The sequence below is a fragment of the Metopolophium dirhodum genome, chromosome 9, assembly GCF_019925205.1.
Source record: "Metopolophium dirhodum isolate CAU chromosome 9, ASM1992520v1, whole genome shotgun sequence".
NCBI lineage: Eukaryota > Metazoa > Arthropoda > Insecta > Hemiptera > Aphididae > Metopolophium > Metopolophium dirhodum.
Window position 1 is genome coordinate 17,525,018 of NC_083568.1, and position 25,126 is coordinate 17,550,143.

The window sequence follows — 25,126 nt, forward strand, 5'->3', positions numbered from 1 at the left end:
ATATTAGATATCAATATTTTTACTGTGTTTAATATATTATTAATTATACTTACACTTATACTTATATCGTATTATCGTATACGATATACCTACCTACTTATACTTATACTTAATGTATTTTCAATTGTATATTTGGAAACAGAACTAGCAATTAATAATTTTTTTGCAATAAAAATAAACGACACGAATATCAGTATACAGTAATTTATATTAAAATAAAATAATAGTTTTCAACTCCTCTAAAAATCTAACTGTATAAGATCTTTTATTTTTTAAGTATATTCTGGAATCTTATCTGTATAACCTAAGCAAACAATTTAAAAGTACAACTTCAAAATAATGGTCAATTTTAAAACTTGTTGTTTAATTATAACAATATTATTACTTTTTCATATATTTTAAAGTTTTACATTACAGTGGAAAACAAAATACTTTGTATAAAACGAGTGAATTTTGTATTATGAAGGTAGGTAGGTATATTAGTATTCAACTTTTGAAAACGCATTCCATTCACTGCCATGTTATATACTCGGGCGCATTTCACATCAAACTTGTTCATAATAAAGTAAACCTCATTATGTTTGATACTAAATCAATCGTCATAGTATAATAATATCGAAACAAGTTATTATTCAACGTTATTAAAATAGTTTAATGATTAAAATATTATATTTTATTATTTTGTGCAAACCGTATAATATTAATATAGAAGTAACGACGGAAACACGTCATACACACGTTTTTCCACCCCCTTATAGAGCCAATATCATAATAATGATGATAGTAATAATAATAATAATAATGGCGCTGTGGAAGAAAACATGTATAGGTAGTAGGGGACGTCTTGTCTCGACAGTCTGCTCGTCTTGACACGTCTGTTGCTGTTAACTGAGTGCAGTGCACATTATCTCGTCTCTCACGCCACATATATCTTATACCTGCACTCCTGTTAGGACACCTGGAGCTTCTATTGAAAAACATTATACATATTTCGTCGTCTTCAAGCACGTCACGCGTTTATAATATGGCCACGGCATTCGTAAGTACTACCTTTTAATAATAAACATTTTTTTCTTTAATATTATTATTATTTTAACAAACGTTATAATTATTTGGATAAAAAAAAACTAATTCGTAATATAGATCATATAGGTGCATTGTACAAAAACTTCCCATATAGGAAAGCTTTATAATTCGTTATAAGTTTGTTAACATGAAAAAAATATATTTACAGCTTCGAATTACAAGAAATACATTATATGCACACTACTTTGTGTGATTTTTTTATGCAATTTATATATTGTTTTATCAAATGACAACCACCCTTTTTATTGTAAATTGTTAAGGAGATGATTTTTTAGATCACGCATATAAATCACCGAAAGGAGGATAAATCCTCAGTGGTGAGTTGGGGCATTTTATTGTATTTAGCAATGTGATTATCTGGATGATAAATTATTATCAATATTATTATACCGAAATTTGAACTAATAGTTTCTGAATTATTAAACGTTAAGTAGGTAGTTTATTTTATAATTATAGTAATTAATTACAATTTTTTTATTTGTAAACATTTTACGAGTATAATTAGTACAAAACTAAATATTATATATATTTTATATAAAATAATTGTTGAAAACTAGGTATAGTCTTTAGTGAATAGAAAGTACATAAAGTTTAGTAACTCAAAAACTATACTTGTTTGAATTTTGACTTGCGTAGGTACCTATTTTAAAAAAAAATCATCCAATTAACAATTTACAGTTATAAATTTGGTGTATACCACAATGAGTACTACTTGTTAAATGGTAAAAAAATCTGAGCATTAAAAACATGATATTTAAGTATACTTAAACATTTTAAAAATCAGAATTTGAATAATTGCAATATTATAGGATAAAAGTGGGATGAGCATGCTTGTGTAATAATCCTGTATGTACAATTTACACACCAAGAGGATTATGTTGTAATAATTTAACTAATTTTAAATTCAATAGTAGACAATTTTAAAATTTAAAAGTTCTTTTATATTATAAACCGCATATAGTTTTTACTTTTAACGCGATAAGAGATATAATTTAGCATCCAATGGAACGAATAGGCAATATGTTTAGGCATACCTAGATACATTTTTTTTTATAAAAGTAAACACATGTGTATTTACTGTACATTATGTAGAAAATCCCATTTGTATATTGAACATTAATTGCATCACTGACTTATCACTTATGATGTTTTATATGCATACAATGTTCTAAAAGGCATTGTGACATATTCATATTTGTAAGAACTATTACTATAATATAACTATACAACTCATGTATTAGTATATTGAATATTTTAAATATACCTATTTTACGTTATTTACTAAGTTATATCTGGAAACAAGCCAATAAAAGTTTTTAAAAAATGTATATGTACCTATATAGGTAGGTACAAAATATATACAACTTCTAATTGAATTCTATTAATTTGTATTAGTATCCACCGATCTATTGTTTTATTTTCAACGAATTAACAGTTAAGTCAGTTAGCATATTAATGTTTTATGTATTAGATATAAAAAAAATTCCCAAGTAAAAAAGAAAAATATTAAAATAATATTAACATTTATTTGTATTGTTTTGATTTACTCATGTTAGTTTCACGTAGACATATAAGGATTATACAACTGACAATTATGTTTATTTTGTTCATAAAGCAAATTAATTAAAATTACAAAATATCTTTTATGAATTAATTAGCATGAAATTCAAGTATATTTTGTTTTTATAAATATTAAACGTAGACAATAAAAAACTGTTAACTAATTAAAATAATGATTTTACATTGTAATACTTTTACTCTTATCTAAAATTATATTACATTTACTTTATTCCAATTGTTTGAAGAAAAAAAAATTAAAACTTTAAAATCTAATAGTTTCGAATGTGAATTTATCGATTATCAAAAAAAAAAAAAAAAACAAAAAAACTATCATAGCTGGTACATATTTATAGATGAGTTTCAGGCGTATTAATTTTAAAACGATTTATGACTTCAATCGACATAAACAAACGAGTTGAACTTGGCACGACTATTCGAGGTCAATTAATTTTCGGTAATCACACTCAAAGAAAATATGAAAACATCATTAAGGAGCGTGTAATGTCCTATGCGTTTTATAGGTACACCATATCAATAGACCGATCGCAGTTTTTCTTTTCATCGTCGAAGGTCAATCTTGCTTTTGAAAAATATATTATATTATATACGTTCAACCCTGGTGGCTCGTTATATTATTTTTTTACACCGTATATACTATATACGCGTACAATATATATACATGTATATATACTTAAATATATATTATATACACGTCGTTCAACCTTGACAATGCAAATTCAATGCAAAATAATATTATTATTGTATGTAAGAAAAATAAGGACTGTATACGCATTCAAACACAATATATTATAATAATGTGTACACAGCGTATAAATTTCAATTATTTCAAAAAACGTAGTCATCGTTATAATCTGGTTTACATACGTCAACTGTACATGGACTGAGACTAAAGTGTTTATATTGATATATTTTTATACGGGTAGGTACTATAGCTGTACTTATATAATAATATACACGCCGGACGAGCAATAGTCCCGTTAGCGATTGTAAATGGTCACGAAATTCAATATTTTTTACACTTCAAGACTGTACAACACCAAAATAAATCGAAACAGTACTCAGCGTGTATACTGTAAATAATAAGGAGAATATAACCTTTATATTATTATTGGATGGGTTATATACGATCACAAGCATTTTATTCAGTAGGTAACTGATCAATTAAAAAATACACATGTTTAAAATAAAATCGCATAGGTACCAAATCGGTAAAGAAATTTATCAAATAAAATAAATGGTCTTTTATTGTTGTCGAATTATAAAACCTATTTAATTTATCCTTATAAATACCTACCGTATTAAATAACAATAAATTGGCGACTAATCGTATTAATATTTAAGTACTGCAACTGCATAAGCATAGGTAGCTTACGGCGTATAAATTTCAATTATTTCGAAAAACGTACCTATAGTCATCGTTCGAATCTGGTTTACATACGTCAACTATACATGGACTGAGACGAAGGTGTTTATATTGATATTGTTACATAGGCACTAGCCGTGTACTTATATAGTTATATCTTATATATACACGAATACATGTCGGACGAGCAAGTCCCGTTGGCGATTGTAAATGGTCACGAATTTCAATATTTTCGAATCGCGAGGGAAAAAAAATTTCTCATTATAGGTTATACCTATATAGAACGATATTGCACTTAACGCAGCGCTCTAGATTCGGTCGCACTATCGATAATTTGTTCGGGATGATAATTAACTGGATGGCCGTCATAATAATAATAATATGTAAGCACCTGCAGATAATATATGATGATTATGTAACACGAATAACACTATTTAGAAATCCGTCGAATATTTTATTTCGTCTTATAACGACATTTTTTACACTTAAAGACTATAATATGGCAACAAAATAAAACAAGTACAAAGCAACCCTCAGCGTGTAAATAATAAGGAGAAAAAAGCCTTTATGTTATTATATTGAAGTGATTATAGACAATAAGATCGCGATATCATAAGCATTTTATTAAGTAGGTTATTGCATTGAACGATTAAAAAAAGTTTGTTTAAAATAATGGTACCTTTAAATAAATTTATCAAAAGAATTTGATTTATTATATATTATCAAACAAAATAAATAGTCTTTTTGTATTGTCGAATTATAAAACCTGTTGAATACCTTCGCCAATTTATCCTTAACGTATTAAATAACACTAAATTGGCGACTATAATCGAATTAATATATTTAAGTAGGCACAACATAAACATAAAGCTTCACGGAAAAAAAATTTAAATCACTATAGGTGGTTTATAAGTATCGAGCGTCTCACGTGATATAATCATTTTGATTGAGTTAAGGTTTGATTGCGTAGGTTTTTGGTCGCAGTCCGAATGGGTTCACATTCACTTTTTAACTAGAGCGAATATCCTGTGTATAAGTCGTATTTACTTTCGCCTAAAGCTACAAATTTAACACAGTTCTCCATATATGCATGGTGCTTTTATTATTATTTAACAGAATTTTACAGTTAATAATTATTATCATGCATAAAATATAAATGCATTATTACATGCATCTTACGCGTGTTTTTGCGTGTTTACAAAACTGTACTTTAACGTTAAATATTCCTTATATTATTATACACTTTTTCATAGACATACCTGTGTCCTGTATATAAATATATCTGAACTATAAATGTTTAAATATAATAAAGTCTGTATACTTGAAGTATATATATTATGTATATATAATGTATATCAAGGTTATTATATTATTAAATTATGAATTTATAACTAAAAGGGATTTAATGTTAAACAAAATATTTTTGTACAGAGTCTAACTTCTAATCGTATAAAATTTGCAGTACAGAATTGTACGTAGATAGTAGAGAAATTTAGAAATTTATTCATTATTCATTTATTTGTTAAAAAATGTAATACTCGATGTGTAATTCAAATCGAGAATTTTGTGTTCTTACTCGAGTTCCCGCTGACGTATTATAATATGTATCTGCCATAAAAGTATAGTACGCAGTACATTTTTAAGCGAATTACATTCCGAACGATATAACTTTTATAGTTGTTTGTGTGTATTATATAAATTTGTATTATCATAACGCCACAAACACATCGGTCTGTTTAACACACGGTAGTGGTTTAACGGTTTAGTAATTACGATAGAAAATAATATAAATTAAACATTCAACAAAATAGTATATACCTATACGTTAAACATAATAATATTATAATTTATATAGAGTTCAAAAAACTTATAGGTACATAATCAAACCGAACGATTTCTGTGATACCTCTATTGTATTTGTATCATTATAATTAGTAAAGAAGAATAATTAGAACTTTTTAATTTAGATTTGAAACTAGTTTTTATTATTATTTATTGAGAATTGCCGATGGAAATACCATTTTCATAAATATGATATGGTTCTTAAAGGTGTAGTTAAGCAAATCGCATTATATTTCAAATTAAAAGTTATATTTAGATTTAGCAAACTGAGCCTGCGGTTACACTATAATAGCTGATCACTGAAAAGTTGAACATTCATATTATAAAAGAGGCTTAATAGTTATTGCATTATTAGATCGCGCTAAGCTTTACCATCCGATTGTTTCAACGCGCTTATTACAATGTCAGGTTGAAAGGTTCTTGGCATTAATTCCACCCATGATAATTATCAGGTTTCGTATTGTTTTTGCAAAATAATAAATACATGATGTATTATACATGTATTATGCATCTTGTATATAATTTACAGTAAGTATCTGTAATATCGTTCGATAAATTGTTTTATTTTGTATCTAATATTCTATAAAAAAGAAGAACAGTTCTTCCCTTATTTTTTTTCAATGTTGTTAGAAAATAAATCATTAAATCTTGGGATTCCCAAGATATTATCAACAACTATAAAACATAATATTAGTAGACATGCAGAGTAGTAAAATAACGACGATTGAAAGTAGGTATGCATTTTATTTAAAATGATTAACGAACAGTATTATAAATGAAAAACGAAAACTGGTCGGATAATTTATTCTCGACAAATCGTAATAATGGCATGATAATTATTATAATAACATTATGATGATATACTATATCACTATAAAATGGTTCAATTACGATATAACACACGCTAAATACCAAACACATTATGTATACACTATACATATTATTATATACCAACGTCTAACGTATTATATATACGCTGCACTGAGCGGCATGTCGTTTTTAGTAAATGGAAAGTCAACGCGATGACCTTCTTGCTGCAGCGTTACAATATTTAGCGATCATAAATTATTGGTCTTAATGCAGAGCACAGATATTGGCAACAAAAGCATTATATTGACGAAAAGTTCAAAGGATTTAAGTGAACGAGTTTTTATTATTTTATCTTCACGCGTAACCGTGTAAGATTATCATAATATAATATTAAAAAACCGCGAAATAACTGCAAACGAATAGCATATTATATATAAATATAAAAATTAATATTATACACGTTAGACAGTTATATATAATACATATACGTAGGACCTACATTGTAGGTAGCCAAGTTAGCTGTATGCTTACTCATTGTTAGGTGCGGCTTGGACTTAAAATGAATCGAAAACGTACATAATAATAGGTAGGTACTGGTGGCGTCATCTGGACTGCACAAGATATACAAATTTTCGTATGTAAAAACAAATTTTATTGTGATTTGGCTCACTTCTTAAATTGGTAGGCATGAAAAATGGACAAATTCCAGACAGGGTTCGTGGCATGCATACAAATATTCGTATTAAAAAAATAATTTGAAATTACGCATTTTATATGGTACGAGTGCACTCACGAGGAAGTGTTCGGTGCAACCGATAGTCTATTATAATAATTCGTCTGAAAAATACAATTGTTTAGGTTATCATTATAATATATAGACGAATTGTTCTATTGTAGGTACCTATAATAATAAGTAACTGAGGTGGTGGGTGGCGGGTGGCGCGAACGAAGTTATTTGCGTGAATCGTGTCCCGTTGGATTTTTTAGGTTTATACAATATACATGTACGAGTGGTATATGGTACACAAATGATAATTGCCAGATTACGCTGAAACTTGTTCATGAGAAGTTTATACTGGTCATTATTATAACAGCTTGTTATCGTACTCACGTTTTGTTCTAATCCTTTGGACTAGGACTTAAACGACTTTAAAGTACTTTATAGAAGTAAGAAACTTTTGAGTTACTATGCATAGTAAGTCCGGTCAGATCGTCAATATAATATCATATCGTCGTTGATCTGAATACTAATTGTAATTTATTGTACTAGCCATTAGCTTATATTTTATTTTACGTATTATATTTGTGATACGCTCGTCAATTATTAACATTGAACCAACGCGATGGCCTCCAATCTGGCTCCTACAGCAATAATCAATAATCGCGACCATTTCTCTTTTAATAAAATAATATTATTACTATATAATATTTAGATTCATTTATGTGTTAAACGTGTATGTTACAATTTAAAATATAAAAATTGAAGCTTGGAATGCTATACTAATTCGAAATTTAATATCAGAGAAAAATTACAATTCTATATATTCAGTGATTTAAATTTTGTTGGTTTTAAAAAAAGTCTATTTTTTTATCGATAATAGACCATCACTAGCATAAAATGGACAATTATTGACCTAAACCAAAAATTGTTTCGCGGTATTAAAAACGATAATATTATCTGCAATATAATTTGAATATTGGTTTTAAACTTGTTATACCTATTCTGTATGATTTTATGTCGAGTTTAATATGATTACTGTAACATATAAATAATTCGATCGAGATATAATCTAATATTATTAATATTATCATATGAAAAAGATGCCCTTGTACCTAAACATAATATACATACAACCATAATGTAAGTAAAAGTCGTCATCCATCGGTGAGGTGTATTTTTTTATAGTTCGGTGCTATTATACCTATATTATATAATATGTATACGTTAGGGTGTGTTGTCGAGCAGTATGTCCTCGTATAACTACGCCCTACCAAAACTATATATTATTATATATTACATATATAACATATATATTTATTTATATATATGTTTATATATTATATTATATATTATATTACAATCTTCGATCCGTCTCCCGCCCAAACTTTAAAACTATATTTGAATAAACTACAGAAACTAATGATTTAACTTTTAAAATGTTTACATCAATAATAGCCACATAATACAAACGTAGGTATAGGTAAATCAAACGTGAATAAAAATAAATTTTACATATATTTTTTATAGATACCTCAAACACAACTTGAAAACACTTGAAGGGGTGTTTTTTTTTTGAGTTAGTGAGGTTTTCGAGTTATCGAGACTCGACTGCAGTATATTGTATTAATTGTAGGTAATTTTTTTATGGACTCTTAAAATATGCAGATAAATGACTGCACTATTTACGTATAATATAGTATTATATTTTTTTATAATATAGGTATTGCCTAACCACTGCAGTCAACTCCCGCGACCAAAAGCATGCTTTAACGGGAAAAAAAAAATTCGTGTGAACCCAACGCATTGTACTCATAATGATAATATTATTGGAACACATCCGGCGCGTAACAGTGCGGGACGACGTCGATTTTGGTATTCCAAACGTGGAATGCTGCAATATAATAATTATATACGTATACAAAAAAAATTGTATACATATATGGTATAGGACAAAATCGATCGCACGGATTCGGAATAATAACAATAATCGATCGTCGTCGGCATCGGTACAGGCGGTATATACCTGCCTCACGTCACTTATAGCTTTATGTATATATAATATACATAGGCGGTTCAAGTGTAGACATGCGACAGTGCATTTGAAGCCAGGGTTGGCCAAAATGGTTAAATACTTTATTTTTCAAAATATAAAAATATAGGTACTAAATAGATTTAACATTTAAAACGATATAATATTATGCAAAATGAAGATATTTAAATGTGGTAATTAAAATTTATGAAAAAACAAAATTCAAAATGAATAAGTGTACCTATATTAAAAAAAAACTATTCGATGAGATATATATTGGCAATTAGCTATAGCCTATAAGTTATAACCGCTCTAATGTAGAATGTAGATACACGAAACTACATAATAATATGAATTTAGGTATAACGTATATTGTAGTATTATAGTACACGATACAGAATACATTTGGTGATTTAGTTACCAACTATGTTGTCAATAGCATTTAGTTTATTGTAATAATTGCAATAGGTGTGTAGATATAGGTTCATTATTAATATAATAAAGTATGAAATATTACATTATTAAATAAAATTATACAAAATACTATATACCTAGGTATTATAGGTATAGTATATTATATGAATAGAATTTTCTAACTGGAAACTAGTATGCAAATTAGTAAAAATTAAGATATTTAACTTACTATTTTGGTTAAATATTTCTTTTAAATAAAAACAAAACCTATTTAAAAGAAAATATATAAAATACAATTCCAAAATGTACTTATAAATAAGTAAAAAATTAATCTTACATTGCCGTGTTGGAATAAAGATTTTTTGAAAACATTTTAGGAGGTCCGAACCGTGAATACGTGCTTCAACGGGCTGAAAAACTCTATAATATTGTACATTTTATCGGATTCCGATAGTGTCTGCGCATGGTGCGATCGTCACGCGCTGTATAATAAACAACCGTTCTAACCCTATACGTAATACCTAACATAATAATAAATATCATGACGTTGTGACAAAATCGTCGCGTGTGAAATATTCCTGTCGACCTTTGCCAAAAAATGAGAACCAAATACGTTTAAATATATTATATTAATATAATTTAATACCTACACAATACAACATAATATATTATATACATAAATAAATAACGCGAGGTTCGGGGTACCTATATTATATTATGACGAGTTATCGATAATTATATCCGACTTTGATGGGGTATCACCATATTATATATTATGTTATGGTCATCGAAATGATTATCTCTTCATATTTTGTATCTCTTAAGAATATTCGTACAGTATCTAATATCTGTATATATATACCATATTATACCACGGTACATATTATTATACTACGCTGCTACCGTATTTTTACAACTATAATTAATCGTAATCAGTCGTATACCGGGGCTGAGCCGTTGGGGTAGTGGAACGTATAACCACAGAATATATGAAATTATTTCATATATTCTGTGGTATAACCCTCTACGGCCTACGCCACAGCTTAGGGTCGCGGTAAGCTCGCTCTTCCGTTTCGGACTCGTTAGTATACCGGCATACCGCGTTACTCGTCATACACTCATATTATATACCTATACAGTCTACACATTATATAATATTTTACGTGTCCGCGAACATCCGATCGCCCTCTATTAAATGAATCTTATTTGTAAGCCGTCAATTACGCGCGCTCGGTTGTAAAGGATAACAATACAAATAGAAAAATAACACTGACCCGAGGCTATTTATTATATATATGCAACCTACAATCTACACATATATAATATATTATACACGCTATTACGTATAAGACATTAATCTATAATATATAATATACACACAATAATCGTAGTCGGACCAATTGGTCAACCACCCGCTACGCGAGAGGTCGTTGTACCGTCATCGCGCAGTCTTCTTCAGTGCATTCAAATATACGTATAGGTATATCGGCTAATCATTGTAATATACATATATATCGTATAAAATTGTGTTACGGAAATTTGGGTGGCTTGCGTATTCCTAATAGGATTCCATCGTCACAAGTAATTGAAAAATATTTTTAGAAAAAAAATTGCAACCACGCATCGACAAACGAATTATAAAATATACCTATAATATACACATACTATAATATGCACTTGGACATCATCGTAACGGTCGTTAATGGCCAGGAAACAGGCACGTGGCGGACGTGACTGCATTGTTTCAATGAATCATTTTTTTTTCTGTTCTCACTTTGGTGCATTAAGGTTATAAAAAAAAACCTCGGTAGAAAGAATTCACCATGAATACCGTCTTGTCACATTCGTCCGACAGAGGCGACGCGACGAGTCATATTAAACAGGTCGTCGACTTAGAAATTGTATTGTTTTTTTTTCTCCATTAACATAAATGTCAGAATATTTTTCGAATTTTCGATGTATATATAATTATCTTTATAAATAATAATAATAATTATAACTAGAGTTTCAGAAACAACACATTTACCTATGCATTGTCAGTCGCCAGTCGCCACATATAACCTATATGTACATAATACCGTCAATAGGTACCTATACATAATGTATATTATATCTCACACGTAATAATGCGTAATATGTTTAAAACGTTTTACTGTTTTAGTTACCCAATGTGACAATGTATATCACTAATTGTCAACTATCGTGTACATAGTTGTGAATTTTGATATTATATTAACGATCTGATCAACTGATTATACCATCAATTTTTATTGTAATGAATTTATTTAAAATAATTAATAAAACCATATTATTATAATATTAATGAGCCACAACATTATATTCGTTTTCTCTGCGTAGAGAAAACCTGTCTCGCAAAGTCGCGAGTAATATAGCAAAAATGACAAAAGTATTCCGTATAACCTTCATATAGCTATTTATATAAAAGGATATTTTCGGTGCAATGTGCATATTAGCTGCTAGCTTTTTAATATTAAAATTTTACAAAAAGTTGTTAATGATTAAAAATAAGATTAAATTAAGTTAAATTGAAACATGCTATTATCTTGATAAAAATATATATATTAAAAAAACTGTAAAGGGAATGCACAGGAAGTATCCTGCTTTGTAAAATGTATAGGTAATAGATCTCTTTGCCTTAAAGTTTAGGGCCTAAACATAACCACAGAGTCGTAGAAGTAGAAGTACGGAATACCTACTTTTGTTGTTATATTACGCAGATGCAGAATTGCAGACAGAGATAACTAATATTAGTGTTAATAAAAAACAATATAATAATATGCATAACACACGAGCATGGGCGCCCATAGGTAAAATTTTAAGGAGGGTCAAAATAAAATAAAATCTCAAATGTAAGATAATAAAGATTTAATATATATTATTTTCACATATAAATGTAAATATACATGTTATATCTGCATTATCATATATATATATATATATATATAGTAGATTAAAAAACATTTTAATTAGTATAGAAAAAATAGAAAATCAAATAATCTAATCTAATATTGAAAATATCCTTGTTTATGTTCACTCTTTCACAATTAAGGTTCATCATACACAACCCATTTAAACGATCTTCACCTGTAGCCACGTTTTTACTCTTAACTCTTCTTAATGTACTGAACGATCTTTCTATTGTGCACGTTGTAGGAGGCAGTGATATAAAAACATTAAGTATTTGAAAAATTGCAGGGTAATATTCGCAATGAACCAATAAATCAACAAACGAATTTTCATCACACTGGGAGACAATTCAATTTTTATCAATCCAATACTGATACCAAATATTAGATTCCTCTATCATATTTTCAATTTTATAATGATCACTAATTAGCTTAATTTTTTCTTTGAAATCATTAATTGTATACTTTTTAATATTTGTAGGATGCAGTAGACTTATTGAGAATGCTATTTTATTTGCGCTTGAAAATCTTCGTGAAAGAGATGATATTAGTGAATCTAAGTAAGGAATAAAGATAGAATAAAGATAGAAAGTCTGTAATAGCGTTCAGCAGAATCGGTTTTGTAATTTGATCTATTTTTTTTTTTTGTTTGTATGTAGTACGTGGAACTTTAATTTCTACGCCAATTTGTTCCGTCAAGTATAAGGAGCTATTAAAAATATCATTGAAAACAATATCAGATGTGCTCTCTATTATTATTAAATATAGTCAATAAATCTTGAATATAATTTTGGACCGAGAATAAATCAATAGATTTTGCCTGCAGTTTATTTGTTTCTAGTTCTAATTGAGCTGAGTGATTGGATATGAAATTTAAGGATATAATACATTGTGAAGTACTGAAGTTGATGTCGCACATGATAGTTGGTGAGCTTTTGTCCGAGTAGTGGTGTTAACTTTGAAATCTGAATCATTGTTATGAGATAGTTTTTTTAAAACTGATTTAATATTGATAAAGTTTTCAGCAAAAATGTGAATAAATTTATACTTTGCAGACCAGCGAGTATCACACAAAAGTGGTATATTTATAACCAGTTTTCGACGAAGCACACTTTCACGAAAAAAATTAATAATCTCTTTAATCACTCCTATAGTATTTTGTATTTCTGTCACTGCATTCAAATCATTTACAACCAGATTAAGTCTATGCGAAGCACAGTGAAAAAATGTTGCTTTTGGATATTTGTCACAAATTATTTTCTGAACTCCATTTTCCTTTCCAGCCATTACTTAACACCCGTCAAAATCCAAGCCAACAAGTTTATTCATATCCAAACCGTATTTTTCAACAGAAGTCAAAATAGAAGTAGCTATACCAACTGGCTCAAGCACAATATCAGATGCACTATTTTTATCATATTTTTTTTATTTAAAAAAGAACGAATATCCATAGCTAAAAATTTAAAATTTAATAGAATAATACTAACGGACTAAACTCAGCACTAAATAATATAATGTCACTCAGACAGACAGACAGACAGTGGACGACTAAAATTCAGTACCTATAAAGATGCATGTATTTAGTAATCAGCTGTCAATTCGTAATCGTATAGTTATACAGTTCATTAGAAGTCTGACATTAAACGATTAAACGTTGTCTGATAAAATATTTGTAGTAGGTACTTGAATGACGTTTATGGGTTTACCACAAATTATCTGCGATAAATAATCTTATGTAGGTATCTACGCGCTACGGACTACGACCTACCTATGATGTTAATATACTATAACAATATGTATTTTTATACTTATTTCATATCTTAAAAGTGATTTTAAAAAATAATTTGCCTTGGTAATTACTAATTAGGTTATATCATGGTAATATTTATTGAACTACAAGTTCATATTATTTTTTGTCCAGGAGGGAAAGTGCCCTATCTTGCCCCCCCCCCCCCCAATGGGCGCCCATGCACACGAGCATTTACATGCTCACACTCATCACTGACAAATAATAGTATTATCTAATGTCTAGTGTTCGAGTTTTATTCATAATAAATAATATAATAATAATATAATAGGTACCTTAATAATATGTATTGAATCTGTAGCCTGCAGCGTAACTTCGATGATTGCTACAAAGCCAAACAGTTTGCTGAGTAAATTATATTTTTGTACTCGCACTTTATTATTCTGATATACGTTGAGTCGTATAACGTGAAATATCGTATAGGTCTGCAAGTAGTCACATAATAATAATATAGTCGATCAAATGTTGCGTTACGGTAGACAGCTGCAGGTGATGGGGATTGCAATACAACTATATACACTGCAGTACAACCACCGCTAATGTTATTTATAATCTACGAAACAATATATACCAGGGGTGGTAAGCGATAAGAGAGTGACGAGCCGCATAGTATAATCTATAATATGTAAGAGCTAAGAGCAGAAAAGGTTCTCAATCATCGTAAATAAGATAATATATCGAATGCAATAAAATATGTTGAATGCTAAACAGTATTAAAATAACGTACATTAATATCAGATTAAATTTTGTTTGGGATAATTTTGTCTTCATATTATAACATCTATTCTATTATTATATTAGTAAACATGTTTTGCGACTTACGATAAGACGCGAGCCGTAGTTTGGCCACCCCTGATACACAGAGTGTAACGGGACTATTGGACAAATATAGCAAAGTTTGTAATGGCAGTTTGTTAAATAGTCCTGTTACACCTTATATAGCACTTTTGAAAATAATTACGGAAATTCAAAAGTCCTGTCTTTTGCAGACCGTGTTTGTCGCCACTTCCTTAATGGTGACAGTGGCGTTGGGCCAACAACGCCCCGTCCCGCCGACGTTCACCAGACCTGCTGTGCAGGGTCGCGGCATCGCTCAGTTGAACTTGGATCCACAGCAACAGGTGCCGCAGCCGTTCCGCAGGGTCTCTTTGCCCCTGTACAGAGGCCGAGGGTTCAGTATGGAGGGACAGGAGCCGAATAAGCCTCAGGTGGCGCAGCAGACGTTCCAGCCGAGACCAGTCGAAAACGTCAACGTTGACGCGGCGGCTGTTGACGACGTGCCCCAGCCCACCAGACAAGCGCCGCAGCACCAGTTTGAGAGAACACAGCAGCAGCAAGTCGACAGGGTCCAACAACAACAACAACACATTGACAGGATTCAATCTCAGCCTGAAAAACAGTTCCCCGGATTCCGGCCACAGGTATATAGGAAATACAAATACATAAAGAGACTCAACTGCAGAGCCTTACATTATATTATTTAATATTTTATTATTATTATTATTATACTCATTAGTACCTACGCTTTTGTTGTAATAACCCGGTTTATCTGGATAGGTATAAATGTCTATATAATTTATAACGCCCAGGACCGCAATATTATCTGGTTGATTATTGACATTTTTACGTGATTCTAAATATTGAAAAAAGCGTTAAAAACGTCATATGGCTATTAAAAGTTGCAGCATTATTTTATTAGAGTCGTATTAAAAGTAATCATATTTCATAAAACTCAAAATGTTACAGATATAAAATACTAAATATGTACGAGTATATTGACCTAATAATTTTCTGGTTTGGTAAAAAAGTCAAAATAGTCCAGACGGTTCGGTTCTATCTATAATTTCATATTTTTATCCGAATAATCGGTAAATGCAGTGTTCCACCACTATTGCGAACCTATAATATTAAATATAATATAGATTTATACTGTACGCATAATAAATGGGTTAAAATAATAATCAAAACTCATCACTGTAATTTGATTTTAATTATATTATTTAGCCGCAGATACAACCCATTGAACCACAAACGAACTTCGTTAGGAAAGTCGTACAGAGGCCGGTGAAACGCGTACGAGTCACCGAAGATACGGAAGTTGTTTCTAAATCTCCGGAAACCATACAGAGAATGAAACTTGAACGAACCGAGTCTGCAGATAAACAACGGGCGAAGAAGCCAGTGTCTCAGGTACCGTAATAATTAATTTTTATTTTGGACATTGGACACGTCATATTAGTCCCGTAGAAATCCGAATGGACTTATATCATTCTAGAGACTATATGTGTAGCCGTGTAGGTACTTTGTCATCGTTCAGCCGTGACGTTATCACATCTTTATAATCATATAAATTAATAATCATACTACTAGGAATTGGTGTTATAGTATTTTTCCACATCAGGCCTTGGGAATGGGTTATCTTGAACTTCTGTTGTAGTTGTCATTAAATATACTCTCTTCTGACAACTGCCTTAATCCAAGTCATCGGACTCATTCAAATAGCGTAATAATATAGTGTATAATAATTTATAGACGTCGCCTTTTACTTATACTTCCTCGATCACTCACTCGGCTCTTAGATAAAATCCTATAAACAGCACGTTTCCCCGACGCATATTCGTGACTACAACTGTCTATTTATTTTTTCAAATATCGTGCCCTCGTATGTTATGCAGATACAACTCGGCTTTTAGTACATTTAGCGTGCTGCAGATCAATAAAATATGTTTTCATCGAAGTGACTATTTTACTATAGTAAACATACTATATAGGCACTATACTATATCGAAGTATCAATACAGTAGAATGCGAAGACAAAAATGATTACGATCGCTCGTCATTAAATTGCATTTGTATTTAATATACGATTTATGTCGATTATATACCAGATTATATTTATATTATAGAAATTCAAAACCCGTTTATTTAAATTATCTATGCGTTTTATATTCGTAGCATATTAAAATAACAATACGCCTACACATGGTGTACATTACATATATATATATATAGTATTAGAGTAGTGTACCTTTATTTAAGACTTTTCAAATATACAATGACGCAATGAAGCGCTCGAAACCCATTCGACAAGAACAAAACGATTAACAATAATACCATAGGTATAGATAGGATATGGCGTACTTAGTGGTACTACTTACAGTGTAAAAACAAAAATCATTTTTTAATGATATCTAAATATGAATGTGCCTTGTAAGTGAAAAAAAATAAAATTACCTTTCAACAATAATAAATCATGAAGAAAATTACGTTTTCAATAGATATAACATACAACATTGACCTTTTTAAGAGTATATAAAAATATATTTGCGGTGTAGGTATAGCACGTAATATGAATACTTGTTAAATACGGTCGGCGTTGGATGGATGTATAATATAAACTAACGATTTGAAATCAAAAAGAATGAACCACATTCAAGATAATATTATAAATATGACACCTCGTTATAACGGTGAAACTCATAACATTTGCGAAAGCATATAATCAAAAAAATAAATATATATATATATATATATATCAATACAACATTAATCATTATATAGTTTAATGTTTCATATTTCAATTATTAATACTTGATCTTAAAAAAAACATGAATTATATTTTACTAATTAATTCGTTTATTTTTTTTGTGTGCCATATTGATTATTATACATAAATATATAATCATTTATGGTATGCACGCGTGTTTGTCTGAACGGTTTTAAAAATTAACGATTTCAGTAAGTCTTGACTATTTTTCCGTCGCCATAGTTTATAAAAAAATAATCAATAAAAAAATGTATACAAGATATATTACTTAAAAGGTACAATATCAAATATTTCTATAAAAAAAAAATAAAAGAGAATGTTTAATAATAATATACGTAGGGAACTAATGGCAATATTAAATAATAATCAGAATCAGAATCTAAATTAAATAACGATATTGTACAGTTCGTACATTATATAATGTACCATAAATTTATAATTGCTAACGAAAACATTAATACTGACCCGAAGAAAAAAAAATTGTGTAATTAGTAATATTACTAATTATATGTGATGTCTATATTATAATAGAGTGTTTAGCTTAATATGTTACCTACTGGCTACAACTGCACAATTATTTTGTTATAAAAAATTAAGTCTGTTCCTGTATTATTCGCGATATCTGCATGAGATCATATTATATTATTATATAATAGGTAGGTAATAGTGTAATACATAATATTATATATTATATACGACGTGCGTATACAAGTATATACATGTATAATATAATATATAATATTAAATTAAATTTCTGTGTCACTGATAAAATTATATTGAGAAAGTATAATTTCGAATTTACATTCACATTCGATTAACTGACGTACTTACTAGTAACTTATACGATATAATATTATAATCGGTAAACTAACGTGTCAAACCTACGACCATCTATCAGACGGTGTAAAACGACTTCAAAATAACTAAAGCGCATTACACGTGATCCAAACAAGGAAGTGTGGGAAAAGGAATATAGAATACATTTTTTGATTCTTGATAATTGTATTGTTATAACAATATCATTATTATGTCACAGGTCACGTGTCGTCTATATACATACAGGTACATATAATATGTGAAACTGTGAAAGCCAAAACAGACTTGATCACTACGTGCACGAGAATAAAAGTTACGCTTTCGTTGAAAATGTATTCCCAATGGAGTCGATGAGATTGATGGCTATTGTCGCGTGTATAATATTATATTATCACCTATTATAAACTTAAAAATTAAAAATATAAAAATAATACAATAATTTGAACTATTTTGAAGCTCGATAATAATATTATTATATATTTTATATTGTGATCATAACGTTTCGTGTTTCGCCGCAAACCCGACATTATTAAATTATATATTGTTAGCTAAGACAACAACCGCAAAGCGTATGAAATACGAACTACGTACCTATTTACTACGTACTTACAACTTACTTCGAAAAATATTATGTTTGTCCCGCCGCCGCACCGGCCGCTATATACGCTGTGTCGCTGTTGCGCGAAGTCGTATCCTGTTTCGCTGCCAATTTTATTTATTAGGTACCATTCATTTCGCAGTCTTATTTGTGGTCTGCAGTGATTTATTTCCCAAATTATTTTCAAAACATAGTTATGAAATGTACAGCGATAGATGCAGTGGACGATTTATCGTGTGAAATATATATTATTATATGATCTTAGCACAATATCATCTGAATAGTTATCGATTGATAAATCGCCGATAATTATATAAATAAAATATAGTGATTGGAGTTAACAAAGTCGATAACTCTGCGACAGCGGGTTTTGCAAGCGTTCGTTAAGTTTATCTAATAGTATAATATAATAATAAATTATAATATTTATAAAAAATGATTGTCAGCAAGTGAATATATTATTGCTACACAGCGAAAAGGAGAGAGCCATAATTTTAATGAATTATCATTTTAGAATAAATAAAACAATAAAAATAAAAAATATTGGAAATGCGTCGAAAACTGAGAAGCTCGAGTCATAATTTACAATACATTTTGATACGTTTTTAATTACATCCACAGTCCTCGGGTACAATTAAACATTTATAATAAATAAGTAAATTAAAGTCGAACAAAGAATTTTCAGTCTTAAAAAGAATGTAACAAGCGATCCTCCACAAATGGAGTGGATTGATTGCTTAGGCAATACTTTTAGTTACTTACCTAATTAAACACAACGAAATAACGAATAATATTATTAATAAATTACTGACAGAAGTGACAGTTGTTACCATCGATAGTAAACTATTATTTTTTCGCGTCATAAATAAACTCGGCAAAATGGTAATGGACGGAGAATAATAATACTATACTAGTATACTACCGTTTACCTGAACCGAACTCAGGTTCAAAAATTGTTTATTCAAGCCCAAACCCAAATCGAACATAAAAATATATTTAAAAGGTTCAAAAGAATTTTCCATTATTCGAACAATTGATTGACTAATGAAATCTTAAAATATATTATAATGATAATAATAATTTCATTTTTAACCGATATTTAACAAATCTAGTTCAATTTTTTAGGTTTTCGAACTCAGCCTACGAGATAAAACTATATAGAATTTATATAAATAATCTTGTCCTAATTATTTTGAAACATTGGAAAATATTGAACGAATCCGTCACGTGATTAAGCCGCTGTGTCGTATTGAGGGTGTCGTCCGCTTGTCGAATTTCACATGCGAATATCATCGCTGTGTATAGCTCCAGACCCCCAGGTGGCTAGGCCCCAGCCTTAGGTTATAGGTGTGTCGTGTGTGTGCATATAAATGCATAGGCGCATTGACCCAGCCCCCCCCCCCCCAAGGTGACAATTTCTGCGCCCATACACATATACGATAACGATGTTTGACGATAATGTGAATAATAATATTATAACGATTTACCGTATAACATTATTAATTTACGTAACATACCAACTGATACCAATGATTTTTACCTACCTACGCTTCAGGTGTTGAGGCGGTACAGAGACGACAACCCGGACGGTAGCATCACTTGGGGTTTCGAGAACGATGACGGCACGTTCAAGGAGGAGACCATCGGCGTGGACTGCGTGACCCGCGGAAAGTACGGTTACGTGGACCCGGAGGGCGTCAAGCGCGAGTACTCGTACCAGTCGGGCATACCGTGCGACAAGGACAGGCGGCCCCTGACCGCGCCGCAGCAACAGCAGTCGGGCGCCGGTTCGTCGGCGGTGCAGGAGGCGCAGGCCAGCGACACGTACGGTTACATTGACTACACCAAGAACCAGTACGTCATGGCCAACGGACAGACGATCAACCTGAACGGCATGGCCAGGAACAGGGCGCGGAAACCGGTGGTCCGGAAGACCGCGGTGCCGCCTCCAGCCGACGATCGCTTCTGAGTCGTTTGCACTGCACGCGCGCCCCGTCGTATAATATAATATTATTGTATGTATCGCATCCCTCCCCAACAGCAGCGTATTATTTGTATTATTATTATTATTATTTTTTTTTTTAATATTATATCAATGACGGTATCGGAAACTGAAATGTAATCAGTGCTCGAATCGGAAAATTAAATTAAGGGACGTACACTCTTATTATAGACTGGAAAAAAAATAGCGCCCTTTGAAATTGATGAACGCCACCGTATCAAACCCACGCAGAAATTACAATATATTATACAAGTACGCCAGTTTACCGGGTGATCCATTTAACGTAAGACAATATTATCATTTCAAAAACTTTTCACGTTTTTGAAATAACGTTTTCCTTTAATAACGTATTTTATTCATTTGAGTAGATACTTCAACACATAAAAATCGAATTTTGAACGAATAGTGTATGAGTTGTACAAGTGTTTGAATTTAAAGTCTTGATGAACGGAATGGAATAGTCTTGCCTCACAAAATGTTAGACCAATACCTACTCTGCTCATCCAAACTTTAAATACTTAATACTATAAATAATAAACCACTTGTCTAAAATTTGGTTTTTATATAGATCGAAGTACTCCAAATAACATTATACTTCAGAATATTAAATTACAAATTTAATGTATGTTGTCATTCAAAAGAGAAACACACTTAAAAAAATTATATCGATAAAAAATATAATTCTTTTCAAAAATTCTGTTTTGTAACACTTTAAATTATGTGAAAAGAATATTTTTTAAAACGTTAATATTTTACGAAATAATGAAAGTTGCATAAAATGGATCTCTCCATAGCTGTGGACTATTTATGAGCAATCAAAATTAACTAATGTTTTTCTTATTCCATATTATTATAAATAAATTATAATGCCTTTTATATTATGGTTATATAAATCATCAATTAAATAGTTAAAATATTTTGTTAAATATAATGCAAAAAAGGGATTCTCTCAAAATCAAAAAAAACAAATAGCAAAGAAACTTCGTCCGCCCCTCCAATTTGAGCACTGACTGTAATACGATGACTTGTTTTTTTTTTTTAAATAAATAATATTAGGTATAATTTTAATGTTAATATAATATTATAGGACCCGCTGCCACCGCGGTGTCACGCCTGACGCTTCACTATTTTATTGTTTTTTTTTTATAAAAGATCGATTTTTATTTTTAAATTATTTTAGACGGGTAAAAATATAATTTTGTGTAGATATTAATGTACGCAAAGTGATTATATATACACCACAATTATTTTATATTATATACGAAAAAGTAGACTGTTTTTTTTTTTAAATATATAATATAGAAATACTTGATATTATGTATACGTACGATCATTTTGAATTTTTGTTTTACTATTTACATGCAAACTTATGATTAAAAAATACACTTTAACTACAATACTACATTTTCCAATAAGTATTTAAATTTTAAATAGATACCTACAAATATAAATATATGATTTAAAATACTCACTAATTTATCATATAATTAATATTGAGTGCTTTTCAGGAGTTCAGAGCCAGAATTTGTCTGGATAAGTTTTTTTCCTTGGGCATGAACTAATGATGGTAAGTCCTAATTACGGAAAGTGGGAAACAGGTAGGTAACTACCAACATGAGCGTACAAACAAACTAGCTTCATCTAAAAATTCATAAGTTCTTTGTATTTATATAGGCATTAGGTATAGCGTGAGAGGGTTATTGTTGTAAAATAATTGTTTTTTCTAAAATGGTAAAACTTTTTTACCATTGAAACAAGACAATTGCACCATTAGGGTAGCTCTTATTTTTGAACTACCTAGTTTTTGATTTATCACCCCTCACATCATTTTGTTCATTACTAGATGAGAAAGTAATTTTGGTTAAATTTGGTCTTGATTACTCACCCCTTTGGGTGCCCCAAAGTGGTTAAACAATTACAAAATAGGGTTTTTTGTCATTTTTTGTGTATAATTATAAAAATATTGCACTTCTTGTAAAAATGTATTATACTTAAACCATAGATTTTTTTTTGCTATAAAAATCATATATGTATACAATTTATCATAAATCTATTATTTCTCAAGGAAAATGATAAAATACCAAATATTTAATTAATTTTTTTACGGTTATTTAAATTTATTATATAGTGCACTGCGCAGAAGTTGCTAATCGCGAGTATTTTTATTCACGAACGAGCGAACGATACGTTCAATACGTGAACCCTTACTACGCGTTCGGTCGTAAATTAATAATAATGTAAATTAACATATTAGTACTAATATACAATATAATATATTTACCCATATTATAATTTATAAGCGTCTTATAATACACGCACGTCACACACGCACACTCCTGCAGTGGCATGCTCAGCTTTTTTGAAAGGGGTGGAGGGGGGGGTATGACATTTTTTACTATTTTCAGACCAAGTTATACCGCGGTAAATAAACTTTTATTGCTTTATCATATTATATTTTATACGACAAAAATAAGCCAAAGGGAGGGCACACGCACAGCTGACGTCCTTATGCCCGGCAAAATTCAACAATTATTATTATGTTGAACGAATCGCATATTATAATGAATTACGAGTGACTATAATAAGAATGCAAAATATACATAACAATACCGCTGCAGATGTCCACTCGTGCGCCGAATGCGAATCAAAGTGGTTGGCTGTTGAGGCGGCAATGGAGGCTATTATATAGCCATGGCCATTTCTATTATTTAAATGAACATTCAATTTTAATAAACAGGGAAACTCGCTCTGCTGAATAATATTATTTTTCTGTAAAATATTTAAAATCTACATGGCTACCAATTTATTGATTATTATAATTATTTAGTGAAGTAAATAACTGAACACGAAAATTTTAAAATTCCCACATTTACCTAATACAGTAATTATTGCTAGTCGCTACCAATCTTGAATCTAATATCTATAGAGACTAGTACCTAACCCACCCGATTCCTTACTGTTGTAGTTGTAAACACGGCCTGGCAATAACAGGTAGGTAATAAACAATTGTAACAGGCCGATATTCGATTGTATAAATTCAACCAAAATAACAAACAGCAATCATATAAAAATGTAATAAAATATAGGTACTTACTACTTAGTAATATTGGCCAACAAACCATCCCTGCTTGGAATCTTTTTTCGTACCAATCATTTAATTCATCATTTTTATCATTGAACTCAAACAGACACATAATAGGTACCTAGTCATGAGAGTGATCTACTCAATGACAACTGACAAGGTGCACTCGACGTCTTAACGTCTACTATATAGTAGCGGGAGTTCCCCGATGATTTTTAAGTACAGTAAAACGGGACCCTATTACTAATACGCTCCGCTGCCCGTCCGTCTGTCACCAGGCTGAACACGAATGGATCATAGCAGGAAAAATGTCTCACTGTCCATGACGTCATTACGCCGTATTGCCGTTTATCATTGTTGATAACAGTAGCCAAGCATATTATCACGATTTAAGATATTTAAGACTTATTATTTTTTTATTATTTTAAAAGTTGTTACTTTCTATTGTTTTAAATAGATAAACCAAAATTATATATCAGCTACCTTTACTAAATAATTTCT

General features: G+C 30.1%; 2 protein-coding genes across 3 annotated transcripts in view; one reads left to right on the plus strand and one right to left on the minus strand.

Moving 5' to 3' along the window:
* LOC132951666 (WD repeat, SAM and U-box domain-containing protein 1-like) overlaps positions 1 to 15,048 on the minus strand; it is a 41,388-nt gene extending 26,340 nt beyond the window's left edge. The window contains exon 1 of one of the 2 annotated variants that reach the window (XM_061023494.1): positions 14,856 to 15,048. The gene's annotated coding sequence lies outside the window, so the exon portion shown is untranslated. The remainder of the gene's footprint in view (positions 1 to 14,855) is intronic. The other variant, XM_061023495.1, reaches the window with a different exon arrangement.
* On the plus strand, positions 848 to 22,947 carry LOC132951668 (uncharacterized). Its single transcript, XM_061023497.1, has 4 exons — positions 848 to 1,039; positions 15,570 to 16,001; positions 16,585 to 16,770; positions 21,097 to 22,947. Exons 1-4 carry the CDS (start codon positions 1,025 to 1,027, stop codon positions 21,508 to 21,510), a joined length of 1,047 nt encoding a protein of 348 aa, XP_060879480.1. The 5' UTR covers positions 848 to 1,024; the 3' UTR covers positions 21,511 to 22,947.
* Positions 22,948 to 25,126: the final 2,179 nt, after the last annotated feature.

Bases quoted from the DNA above. Each gene is read 5' to 3' on its own strand.
- LOC132951668 (XM_061023497.1), top strand. The intron at 16,002-16,584 runs GTATATAGGAAA...TATATTATTTAG, and splicing joins TCCCCGGATTCCGGCCACAG to CCGCAGATACAACCCATTGA. The intron at 16,771-21,096 runs GTACCGTAATAA...CCTACGCTTCAG, and splicing joins CGAAGAAGCCAGTGTCTCAG to GTGTTGAGGCGGTACAGAGA.